Here is a 13,226-nt window from a genome sequence, read left to right as displayed (position 1 = left end):
GGAGCGGAGGCTCATTCAGGTTTCTGTATCGGTGTCAGTGTGCGAGCTGGCTGGCAGATCCAGTTACATACTGAATGAATGTGCCGCGCTGAGAGTCTCTAACCAAATCCACCGTTAATGCTCGACCGATTTTCAACGTCAAATGTTAATTTCATTCACCCTGCTGTGGCCCAGTGCCTGTGAGAGGGGTTATTTTAGATGGGATCTAGTTAGGGGTGCAGCCATGTTATTTACCTGTAATATAATTGAGGTGGTGACATGCTAGGTCCTTATTGATGGGATTGTTCTACTCTGGACTCGTACGGTCACCGTAGCAACGTTTATCCTTGCGTGTGATTGGATGTTACCTGAAGCAGTCCATGCTGAGTGACACGACTTCCTCCCCCCCATGATGCACTGCTGGGTGACATCACTTCCTCCCCCCCCCATGATGCACTACTCAGTGACATCACTTCCTCCCCCCCCCATGATGCACTACTCAGTGACATCACTTCCTACCCCCAAGATGCACTGCTGAGTACCACAGCAGAAGACTCACTTTCCATAACATGTACTCGACGACTTATCACCTATGTCATGTCATAATATTTCACGTGTTCATCGCTGGCGGTCTGGATTGTTGGTTCCTGTAATCCTGATCTGGCTGTTTTGGCGCACCGGTTCTGCCTATAGACTAGGTGCCCTGGCTTTATTCCCGGGAGACGGTGAATGAGGTGGGCTGGAAGGATGAGGTCACGGAGAACAGCCTGTTCTGTCCCGGTCAGTGAGTCAGCAAAGCTGGACGGGCTTAAATCACATCAGGCAGACGCTCCGTCATTAAGCACAGGATCAATACGCTTTTCGGAAATGGCCGCCAAGCTCATCAGTTAATGTCTTAAAGGGGCAACACACCAAATGATTCAGTTCGATTGGATTAGATTAGATTAGATTCGATTAGCACTCTTCACAGAAAGAGATGCTTTACAGAGGAACAGAAAGGAAATATCACATCGGGTAAAAGACTCCCGAGGGGAGAGAAAAACCCTCAAACAGTGCTGAGGAAAAACCCAGTCTCAGGAGAAACCCGGCTGTCCTCCGCTGCCCGATAGGTTGAGCGGGTAACAGTTGAGGAATTAAACAAGCAAGTAAAGTAGAAAGTCCACATGGAGGGACGTAAATGATGCAGTTCAAAGGGTAAAAGCAAGAATTTTCCGATCTGCAGACAATAACAAACCCCCCCAGGAAAAGATAACTGCAGTGTCCTGCTTTATGAGATATCGCTTCAAAAAGTGATGAGTCACTCCTGATGATGTCGACGGTGAGACCCGCTCGTGTTTACGGGGAAAAGTGCACTTACATCACCAATGTTTCTCTCAGTTACCTGTCGTTATCTTTCTCCTTTCAACATCAGTCATACGTGCGTGTGTGGGCACTTGTCCTCCTCAGTTTAACAAGTCATTGTTTCTGTCTGAGATGTTGATGAATGACTTGATGGGTATTGAATAGTAGACTGCATATTGTATGTCCAGTCAGATTTTTGTGAAGCATGAAAAAAAAACAACTATATCTTGTTTATGAGCTCATCTTTGATCAACTCAGGTTGTCAAAATTATGAAGACTATATTTCAGATGTTCGATATACTAATTTCATGAAATGGCATTCATTTTGATTCACATTGACATAACAGAATCTATAATTACATCGACAATGACATGCAAATTTGCCCTTTGCGAGACACTGTCTTCAGGCTTCCAATTTCATTCTGTATCTATTCCGGGATTATTATTTTTGAATATTAATGAGAGAAAAGGCTGTTGTTCAGACCAAGGGACAAACCTGACCCATGGCTGGCCATAAGAACCCAATTTGTCATATTCCTTTAACTCCTCACAGAAAATAAACACACACTTGTACAGCTCTGTGTGCTGCAATGCAATATTCCCCTGTCAAGTTCCTCAAAAGGTTGTGATTTTATTTTTGTTCTTTTTTAACGAGAGTTATGTTGGACTGAATTAGGCGGCTTGCCGCTAGCGTTAGCGTTAGCGAGTTGCGTTCCAGGACGGAGCGGTATCGGCTCTGACAGAGGCGCTGGTCTGGGATTATCTTGGCCTCAGCGGAGTCAGGTTTCAGGGCTCACTCCCTTCTCTGTAATCAGAGTAATGAGGTCAGCGGCGATGAGTTAACAAGATGTGTCACATGGTCAGGCTCTCATTGTGGTTTGACTGAATTTATCAGCACACATGCACACATACACACACACACACACATACACACACACACGGGAGCTGGACTCTATAAATAAACATGCACTCCGCACACTGATAACGTAGGGCACTGTTCTAGGAAGTTCACACAGTGGGCGTCTGGAAGGTTCTAGAGCTGCCTGCAGTTCATGGTCTTGATTTGGCAGGAGCAGGAAGACGTGCAGGCGTTACATGTACGTGTTTGTGGTTCTGTGAATGTCGTGGATGTGTTGTGAGTCTGGATGAAAGCATCTGCTCAATGAGTGTTATGAAAGTTAATGTCACATCCTTGTCTACTTAACACATCATTACAATTCAGGGACAACTGAACTCTAAACTCGAAAACTCTAGCCCAGCTCTGCTCCTGGAGATCTACCCTTCTGTAGGTTTTCATTTCAACCATAATTTGGCACACCTGCTTCTATTAATAAGCAGCTCAACAGGCTCTCTAGCTGTTGAATGAGGTGTGCTTTGTTACGCTTGAAAAGCTACAGGACGGTTGATCTCCAGGAGCAGGGTTGGGCAGCCGTGCTCTAGCTGTTGAATGAGGTGTGCTTTGTTAGGGTTGGAGTGAAAAGCTACAGGACGGTACATCTCCAGGAACAGGGTTGGGCAGCCCTGCTCTAGCTGTTGAATGAGGTGAGCTTTTTTAGGGTTGGAGTGTAAACCTACAGGAGGGTAGATCTCCAGGAACAGGGTTGGGCAGCCCTGCTCTAGCTGTTGAATGAGGTGAGCTTTGTTAGGGTTGGAGTGTAAACCTACAGGAGGGTAGATCTCCAGGAACAGGGTTGGGCAGCCCTGCTCTAGCTGTTGAATGAGGTGTGCTTTATTAGGGTTGTGCATCCCTGCCCTAAACTCTACTGTGACAAAAGCCCAACCTTCCTTAGCCTGGCAAAGTGAAGTGAGTGGTGAGGGCTTGGTTGGGTCTTCCCCTGGACGGGTACCACAGCTGTGGGGGTGGCGGTCTGCTCTCCACGCTCTAGGAAGTTCAAAGGTCACGTTTCCTTGTCCCGTTCTTCTCAACCACACCTGCTATCTCTCCAGAGGTCAGAGGGCGAGCTCTAGAGGTCACCAGCGCTTAATAATTATCCGGGAAGCGCAGGCTAGCTATTTTTAGCACCTGGTTTGGGCCCGTTCGGTGTGGGTTTAATAGCGCTTTCCCCCCCCGAGGAGGTCTGAGCGTAGCTTTTGGCTGAAGTCGTGAGATAGTAAGACGAGGGGGGTGACATGGCTCAGGCGGTAAGGGCAGACGTCTGGCAGTCGGAGGGTCGCCGGTTCGATCCCCCGCCCGGGCTGTGTCGAAGTGTCCCTGAGCAAGACACCTAACCCCCAAATGCTCCTGACGAGCTGGTCGGCAGCCAATCGCCGTTGGTGTGTGAGTGTGTGTATGAACGGGTGAATGAGAAGCATCAATTGTACAGCGCTTTGGATAAAGGCGCGATATAAATGCCCGCCATTTACCATTTACGAGAGCTGCCACTGGTAGCTGAGGAGAAGAGGCGGAAGTGCCCTGCAGATGGAAATATCTTTTAAAAAAAACGTCTCTTCGTAAATTTGAGATTTTCCACTTGTTGTGACAGGAATCCGTTGCATTGTGTCACATCATATTTCCTTGCTTTGTTTCCCTTTTTCATGTTTTTTTTATTTTCTGATTTTTTTTAGTCGAAGGACACTGGAGTTTGTCCAACTGGTTTTCTAGGTAGTTTGAATAGTTTAGGATTGCAGCCTCAAGTTTCTCTTGAAGACTTGTTCAGAGGTTAAGAGGAGATGATATCCGACATGGTATCACGTGTATGATAATGATATGCAATCGTACGCTTATGCACTCTATCAATTGTGTGTACTTCAAGGATAAAAAAAAACGGATGGTTTTCAGAATCGCAACGCTTCTGTTTTGAGTTGAGGCTCGAGAGATAAGAACGAGAGAACCCGTTTGAATATTCAAAGGAACAAACAACATTATCTTACACCACTCGCTCAACCGGGTAAACGTACAGAGCGCAACAGCTCTGCAATGTGCCTGGAGTACTGGGATTCCCTTAAAGCGGGTCTTTTACTGATATGCTGTGTCCAGAGTCCACCTCTTTACAAACATCTTCAGGACTGGTGTCGCAATGTTAGTGTTTGACTTTGCGAGGTGCACTGGCTCTGTGACGCTCACGGCTAACCGGGTTAGACTGCCGTGCTCCGGATTGATTGGTGTAGGTGGATGTCGTGCCGGCTTCCCTGCGACCAATGAGAACTGACCTTGTAGGCCCAGGTACTCGGGACATAATAAAGTGTGCTTTCATTGGTTAATTCAGTCATTCGCTGAATTCTCTTCTGTTAGGGCTGTATAGCTCATTTATTAACATTATGGCCTACTATCTTACTAAGGGGGCCTCCATACAGGTGACAAAACAAACATATTTTCCACAAACGTAAGTGTCGATTCTTCGTTGTTCGCGTCTCAATTCAGGGTGTTCAAAAACTAAACCAGTGATGATGTCAGGACAGTATCCCATCCGTCCGTACGACGTTTGGAACTTTCTCAGTCCTGCAGTCACAAATAGGGCTGACCTCGTGACCCCTGACCTCTCACCTCTGCCCCCGCAGTGGACTGGGGCGTGTCTCAGCCTGCACCTGTGGAGCTGAGAGAACACGAGAGCTGACTCACTACATTACATTACATTATTGGCAGACGCTCCTACCCAGAGCGACGTACAGTTGATTAGACTAAGCAGGAGACGATCCTCCCCTGGAGCAATGCAGGGTTGAGGGCCTCGCTCAAGGGCCCAACGGCTGTGCGGATCTTATTGTGGCTACACCGGGATTAGAACCGCCGACCTTGCGTGTCCCAGTCCTTTACCTTAACCACTACACTACAGACCATCCCCTGACTCACTACAGCTCTGCTCATAAAAATACAATAATAACCATTAAGTGAACTATAGCGCGTGCAGAACCTGTCAGCACATGCGAACCCAATAACATGAACAATGATTGGCCGCGGTACTCGTCATGCACCAATCATTGGTTGCGTTATTAAAATTGCATGCGATAAAAGGTTTTCCACATGCTAATGGCCGAAGTAAATCAGGGCCTAAAAGCTAGAAATAATAATTTTTGTCCTCATCATCATTATCACCGGAACCAACAAAAGTGATCTCTATGCATCATCAAGAGGAGAAGTTCTCTGGGCAAACGGGGGCAGATCTCTGGGCGTTGGACACGACAGGCTGGTCGCGTTTGATTTAAAAGTGACACGCAGGGCCGTGGTGGCGGCTAAGATGCATCAGACTTGACGTTGCAGTTTGCTGCAGTTGCACACCGGGGACCGGGGTTCGATTCTCGGTCCTGCCAAAAGCCAGGTTTGGCCGGCTCACGTGGGGCAGCAATAATTGGCTCGCTGCTCCAGAGGGAGGGACTTGGCAGGGTTAGTAGATCGCCGCACAATAAAGCACCTCGGGCACCTCGGAATCACGGTCACGAGCATGAGACGAGACGGCTTGAAGGAGGCGCGTCGCTCTCCTTCGGGCCGCCGAGGGACGGGGTGCGGGCGGTGTATCTAACACTAGCTCTAATTGGATTAGATGGGGTACAATTGGCTACCAAATTGGGAGAAAAAGGGAAAAATCCGAAAAAGAAAAAAATTTAAAAAGTGACATGCTTTCTCTCACAGTCCTTTGGGCAACTCGTGACTCTGTTACGTAACGTTTAACCCATGATGTTGTGACTGTAGCAGTACAGTGTGGTGCCTCACCAAAAACATTTTTCTGTATCAATTAAAAAATGTTCGTATGAAAGTTCTTTCTTGGTTTGAAGTTAATTAATGCGTTGTGTTTTTATTTTGGATTTATTGGACGTTTAATGGTTTGGACTGTGTGTGCTTTTGGCTTAGAAAGTTTGGTTTTGTTTGTGCTACAGCGGGTAGCATCCAGCATCCCAGCCAGGCTTTGGTGACTCAGGGCTTTCAAAGTGCGGAACATTCCGCCGTGGGCTGGTCCAGTTTTATTGTAGGAAATATCGCAGTGGCCGTGAAACCAATTGAGAGCCGGAACATTTTGGCCCTTGTTGGTGCAAGAGATGATGGGTGGGCGGGGGGGGGGTGACTTGTTTTTGCCCAACGGGTGGCTCTCTCCAACTCAACTGTACTGTCTTTGGAAGCTGCTGATATCAACATAGCCAGGGTCTGATGACTTAATTTCCTGCCCCCCCCAGTTCAGCCCGTGTCAGTCATCCCCTTACTTCCTGTTTGATTGCACCTCTGTCCCCATGGAAACCTAATATCCGCCGTTTCTGTCCCTGTGTCCATCCATCCATCCATTATCCTAACCCGCTTATCCTGAACAGGGTCGCAGGGGGGCTGGAGCCTATCCCAGCATACATTGGGCGAAAGGCAGGAATACACCCTGGACAGGTCGCCAGTCCATCGCAGGGCACACACACCATTCACTCACACACTCATACCCACGGGAAATTTAGACTCTCCAATCAGCCTAACCTGCATGTCTTTGGACTGTGGGAGGAAACCGGAGTACCCAGAGGAAACCCACGCAGACACGGGGAGAACATGCAAACTCTGCACAGAGAGGCCCCGGCCGACGGGGATTCGAACCCAGGACCTCCTTGCTGTGAGGCAGCGTCCCTGTGTCATGTTCCCAATCACTGAAACGAGCTGTTATCGCTATGGTGGCTGCGTTATGATGGATGTTAGCGTTGTTAGCATTATGCTATGTTGGATGCATTATGATGAATGTTAGCGCTGTTAGCGATATGGTGGCTGCGTTATGATGGATGTTAGCATTGTTAGCATCGTCTTGGCTGCATTATGATGATATTAGCACTGTTAGCGGGTTTGTGATAGATGTTAGCACTGTTAGCGGGGTTGTGATAGATGTTAGCGTTTTCACCATTGCTGTGGGTCAGGGTCGGAGTGGGGGCCCTGCTGTATTTTGGGATCGTGGCCAGTGGGATTAGTGTGGGACTCTCCTTAAAATCCCTCTATTTATCAAAACCAGTGTGTTGCCAAGGAATGCTGAGCCCTATCAAATACCTCAGCAAGAGTCAGTGGAGAGAACTGTGTTGTGTTTGACTGTGTGTGTGTGGTGTGCATGTGTGCGAGTGTTTCTGTGCGTGTCTGAGTGTGAGAGAGAGGGAGTGTGTGTATGCATATGCATGTGTGTGTGAGAAAGAGAGGAAGAGAGAAGGAGAAGGTTTTGTGAAATAAATGAGAAAGGGTGTGACAGTTTATATAACGTGTTTTCAGACCTCCCCCCCCCCGTGTGAGTTGGAGAGCTGAGCGTCGATTTTGAACACACACACACGCACGCACACACACACACACACACACATGCACACAGACATACGCTCACACACTCACATGCACACTGACCAACGCACGCACGCACACACGCACACACGCGCAAACACAGAGGAATCTAAATTTGCCATGGTTAACAGGAGAAAAGTACCAGTTCTTTCTTACGCTAACCATGTTCAGTCACAGTTCCTATAGACCTGCACTATGGCAGTGAGTGAGTGAGTGAGTGAGTGAGTGAGTGAGTGAGTGAGTGAGTGAGTGAGTGAGTGAGTGAGTGAGTGAGTGAGTGAGTGAGTGAGTGAGTGAGTGAGTGAGTGAGAGTTTCCATGTGTGAGTGTGTGTGTATGTGTGTGTGTGTGTGTGTGAGTGTGTGTGTGTTTGTATGTGTGTGTGTATGTGTGTGTGAGTGTGTGTGTGTGTGTGTGTGTTTGTGTGTGTGTGTGTGTGTGTATGTGTGTGTGTGTGTAAGTGTGTGTGTATGTGTGTGTGTGTGTGTATGTGTGAGTGTGAGAGAGAGATCCAGTCGCTGCAGCTCTCACTCCTGCACCTGTTCCCGGCTTGGCCGGCTGCCACAGGACGATCACCAGCCCGACCGCATTCCAGCGGCTCTACCTGAGCAAAGCTGTCAGCGTGTTCAAACAATTAGCGTTTCTAATCGGCCTCATTAAAACCTCTCACCGCGGCTACGGGGGCGTGTCTCTGCCGCGACCGACGTCCGATGCCCCCTCCCCTCCAGGATCCGACCCCAGCTGGCCCGGGAGAAGATCGAGGGCTGCCACATCTGCACCTTCGTCACTCCTGGCGAGCCCCAGGTCACCCTGGGCAAGGACAAGGCCTTCACGTACGACTACGTGTTCGACATGGACTCCGGGCAGGACGCCATCTACGCCGACTGCACCGAGAAGCTCATCGAGGGCTGCTTCGAGGGCTACAACGCCACCGTCTTCGCCTACGGACAGGTGAGATTCTCAGACCCCTCTATCTCCTCTGCTTCTGACCTACAGGGGGTTTGGGTGCGTTGTTACCTTACAAAATGTCCGCTGCTGCAGTGTTGTACTTGGACGCACCCCTTAACGACTTAAGGGTGAGGTGAGGTGAGTTAGCTGTGTGATTAACAGCTATAATTGATCAATTAAGTGCTGAGTAACAACGAAAGCCGGCACACCCTGTGGCTCTCCAGGACCAGGAGTGAGGACCAGTGTTCTTCACTGAACATTCTAATGCTGATGTCACAATTGCTACTGGTAATAGAATGCAGTGGAGTTCTAGAACATTCTAATGCTGATGTCAGCAGTTTTAGAACACTGACTTTGAATACATCCTGAAGAAGCATTCCAAAAAAAGGGTTTCTGTGGTGTCAGCATGTCATTGAGTTCAGAGCTGAGAGCAGCAGACATGGCTGCCAATGGGAAATATAAATATATTGATTTTAAGAAGTGTAGCATTATGGTGATGGCTATTAAGCAGAGTCATTTCTTTTTTGAGACTATTGATGAATGAATAAGTCATGTATTGGGTGAGAGGCACTGAGCTCCACATTGTGTGTGCTTTGAGCTTTTCAAGTTCATGCCTGGTTCATATCTGTGTTCTCTAAACATGCAGAAATGCAATGCAATGTCAAAAAGCCTGTCAGCAATGGAGCAGCCAGTGCATTAAGATAAGACGCACGGTCATTTTCACACATCTGAAACCATCTGCTACATTGCCTCCCTTTGGCCTCGAAGCTTCAGCTTTAGCACATGTCTGTAAAAATAATAATAATGCTGATGCAGCATAAAAAATATCACAAAAACCGGAGGTCCAGGGGTCAGTCCTGCCATGTGTTCCTTCCCCCCCATGAACTCAACCTGCTGATTTCACTCATTTGTTCTGCCTCCTGGCTGTGCTAATCAGCAAAGCCAAGTGATTGGAGCAAAATACAGGGGAGGACTTTTCATTTCTGATCCTAGATTTTACACCTCTGCACTAAACTCTTATCAGGTCCTTTAAGGTGTGACATCACAAATATGGGATTAGAATGTGCTTAACTGAACATTCTAATGCTGATGTAACAATCAGTGCTTGTAATTGAAAGCAATGGAGTTCTAGAACATTCGAATGCTGATGTAACAATCAGTGCTCGTGATTAAAGCAATGGAGATCTAGAACAATGGAGATCTTTGAAACAACATTCCTCAGTTCTTGACCAGAAGCCACCCCTTCCAGCCCCGTTTATATAGCAGGTTTTGTTCACCGTGACTCCAGCAATGCCACGGACTGTGGAATTAGCCGTAACTTCAGCAGTGCAGTCTCTCGCTCCCTCTCTCCCCCCCCTCTCTTCCTTTATCAGTGTGTTTGTTCCCCCTTTCCCTTCCCTGGAAGTCCTCTCTCTGTTGTTCTGCTGTCAGCCTGCTGCTTTCATGTGCACTGAGCGGAGAGCAGGAAACTTGACAGCGGAATCCCGGCGTTTTTCCGCCGGTTACCGTGACAACCGCAGCCCCCGGCGCAGGGCTTAGCGTTCCCCTCTCCTTTTCCCCCCGCCGACTCGCTGGAGCCGATGTCCGAGTGCGCTCACCCCCCTCCACCTGCGCCTCGGGTTCTGCTGTGTCCCCGTGTTTATTGCACGCCGCCCCTGACCTCCGACCTCTGCCCTTTGCCGGCACACTGGACATCAGGGTCGGTCGGGGCCTTGTGAAAGTTGCCCTTGCTCTCCCCTGTGTTTCATCCGGATGCTGACTGTAATTCCTTGTGATGTACCTACTGGCCCATGCAGAGCACTGCTCTGTTACTTACTACATGACATTTATTTAGCTGAGGCTTTTATCCGAAGTGTCTTATAGTTGATTAGACTAGGCAGGGGCCAATGCCCCCTGGAGCAATGGGTGAGTAACCCAGGGTGTTGGTAGATGTGGTACAGCAGGTGTAAGTAACACTAGGTGTAGATAAATGTGGTACAGCAGGTGTCAGTAACACTGGGTACATTTGTACAGCAGGTGTCAGTACCCCAGGTGTATTTGGTCCAGCAAGTGTCAGTACCCAAGGTGTATTTGGTACAGCAGGTGTCAAATACCGGTGTATTTGGTACAGCCGGTGTCAGTACCCCAGGTGTATTTGGTACTGCAGGTGTCAGTACCCCAGGTGTATTTGGTACAGCAGGTGTCAGTACCCCAGGTGTATTTGGTACAGCAGGTGTCAGTACCCCAGGTGTATTTGGTACAGCAGGTGTCAGTACCCCAGGTGTACAGCAGGTGTCAGTACCCCAGGTGTATTTGGTACAGCAGGTGTCAGTACCCCAGGTGTATTTGGTACAGCAGGTGTCAGTACCCCAGGTGTATTTGGTACAGCAGGTGTCAGTACCCCAGGTGTATTTGGTACAGCAGGTGTCAGTACCCCAGGTGTATTTGGTACAGCAGGTGTCAGTACCCCAGGTGTACAGCAGGTGTAAATAACCCCGGGTGTATTTGGTACTCGCTCTCTCCCGTATTCGATCCGGATGCTGACCGTTACCTACCACACGACATTTTTTCAGCCGAGGCTTTTATCCAAAGTGTCTTACAGCTGTCTCTCTCTCTCTCTGCAGACGGGCTCGGGGAAGACCTACACCATGGGCACGGGGTTTGACGTGAGCATCGGGAGCGAGGAGCTGGGCATCATCCCGCGCGCCGTCCGGCACCTGTACCGCGGCGTGGAGGAGCGCCGCAGGCTGGCCTCAGAGCAGGGCCGGCCCCAGCCCGAGTTCAAGATCAACGCCCAGTTCCTGGAGGTGCGCTCCCGGTCTTTCCGTCTCTGTGGGGGGGGGATAAACCAGGGCTGCCATGTCCCGGCCTTTCTCCCCAAATGCTGTTTTTAACGAATTATAGCCTTCGTTAGCCATGAGCTGCAGACCCGGGTGAAATACCGGATTGTTTTGGATTCGAATGCTTGTCTATGCTTCGCTGAGCTTGTTTGGTGTGCTGAAACGTATGCAGTGCTCTCTCCATGCCAAAGGGAGCCGATAACGCTCTCTCCCGTGCCCCTGGAACAGGGTAGCGTTTCCACGTGTCGTGGTGAACCTGCAGTAGTGGTGGCAGGCTGTTTAATTTTAAATGCTGCTGCGGTCGGCTAAAACCCTCAGCATCAGTCTGAGTGGAAGGAGTTCTCTTACTACCACTGAGTGCCGGCTGTTTGTGAGGTCTACGTACATTGTCAGTTTACACAGTGTCTCTGTGCAGCTGTATAACGAGGAGGTGCTGGACCTGTTTGACTCCACGCGGGACACTGAGGTCAGGAAGCAGAAATCGCACATCAAAATCCACGAAGACGCCAACGGAGGGATCTATACCGTGGGAGTGACCACACGCACAGTCAGCTCAGAGGCCGAGGTGTGTGCGTGTGTGTGTCTCTCTCTGATGATGCAGTGTGTGTGTCTCTCTCTGATGATGCAGTGTGTGTTTCTCTCTCTGATGATGCAGTGTGTGTGTCTCTCTCTGATGATGCAGTGTGTGTGTCTCTCTCTGATGATGCAGTGTGTGTGTCTCTCTCTGATGATGCAGTGTGTGAGTGTGTGAGAGTAACTCTCTCCTCTCTCACAGATGATGCAGTGTGTGTCTGTGTGAGTGTGTGCGAGAGTAACTCTCTCCTCTCTCTCAGATGCTGCAGTGTGTGTAGGTGTGTGTGTGTGTGTGTGTGTGTGTGAGAGTAACTCTCTCTTCTCTCACAGATGATGCAGTGTGTGTGTGTGTGAGTGTGAGTGAGAGTAACTCTCTCCTCTCTCTCAGATGCTGCAGTGTGTGTAGGTGTGTGTGTGTGTGTGTGTGTGTGTGTGAGAGTAACTCTCTCTTCTCTCACAGATGATGCAGTGTGTGTGTGTGTGAGTGTGTGTGAGAGTAACTCTCTCCTCTCTCTCAGATGCTGCAGTGTCTGAAGCTGGGTGCTCTCTCTCGCACCACTGCCAGCACTCAGATGAACGTGCAGAGCTCTCGCTCCCACGCCATCTTCACCATCCACCTGTGCCAAGTGCGCGTGTGTGCGCCCGAGAACGTGAGTATGCATACACACACATACACATACACACACACACACTCACATGTATGTGCACCCACCCACACGCACACATACACATGCACACACGTATGTACACACACACACACATGTGTTCTATAGGACAGTAAAGGCTATCTGTATGTGTACTGAGCTCTATAGTACAGCTAAAAGCAGTATGCATGTGTACTGAGTTCTATAGTACAGTATAAAGCAGTCTGCATGTGTACTGAGTTCTATAGTACAGTATAAAGCAGTCCGCATGTGTACTGAGTTCTATAGTACAGTATAAAGCAGTCCGCATGTGTACTGAGGTCTATAGTACAGTATAAAGCAGCCCGCATGTGTACTGAGTTCTATAGTACAGTATAAAGCAGCCCGCATGTGTACTGTGCTCTTTCTCATCTCCAGGACGATCAGAAGGACAACAGGATAGCAAACAGCTCCTCGGAGATGAACGAGTTCGAGACCCTGACCGCCAAGTTTCACTTCGTGGACCTGGCGGGGTCCGAGAGGCTGAAACGCACAGGGGCCACTGGGGAGCGGGCCAAGGAGGGCATCTCCATCAACTGCGGACTGGTGAGGGGCCACATCCTGTCTTGTCGCACTTAGACCGAGGCTAAGGTTTGAGGGGCCTCTGTTGGGAACATAGTTTCAGTTCTGGTTTCTGTTGTTTGCGCCCCTGTTCTACCCATGAGCTCAG

General features: G+C 49.2%; 1 protein-coding gene across 5 annotated transcripts in view; it reads left to right on the top strand.

The window, feature by feature from the left end:
• Positions 1 to 13,226, top strand: part of LOC133118908 (kinesin-like protein KIF21A) — a 43,533-nt gene that overhangs the window by 7,662 nt on the left and 22,645 nt on the right. For all 5 annotated transcript variants that reach the window (XM_061229195.1, XM_061229197.1, XM_061229194.1 and 2 more), the window contains exons 2-6: positions 8,262 to 8,484; positions 11,085 to 11,267; positions 11,716 to 11,865; positions 12,392 to 12,523; positions 12,935 to 13,102. In XM_061229195.1, coding sequence (XP_061085179.1) covers positions 8,262 to 8,484; positions 11,085 to 11,267; positions 11,716 to 11,865; positions 12,392 to 12,523; positions 12,935 to 13,102 — 856 coding nt within the window. The remainder of the gene's footprint in view (positions 1 to 8,261; positions 8,485 to 11,084; positions 11,268 to 11,715; positions 11,866 to 12,391; positions 12,524 to 12,934; positions 13,103 to 13,226) is intronic.

Source organism: Conger conger, chromosome 19 (genome assembly GCF_963514075.1).
Source record: "Conger conger chromosome 19, fConCon1.1, whole genome shotgun sequence".
Taxonomy (NCBI): domain Eukaryota; kingdom Metazoa; phylum Chordata; class Actinopteri; order Anguilliformes; family Congridae; genus Conger; species Conger conger.
Note: the sequence above shows the minus strand (reverse complement) of the source record. Positions and strands in the feature narration are given on the sequence as shown.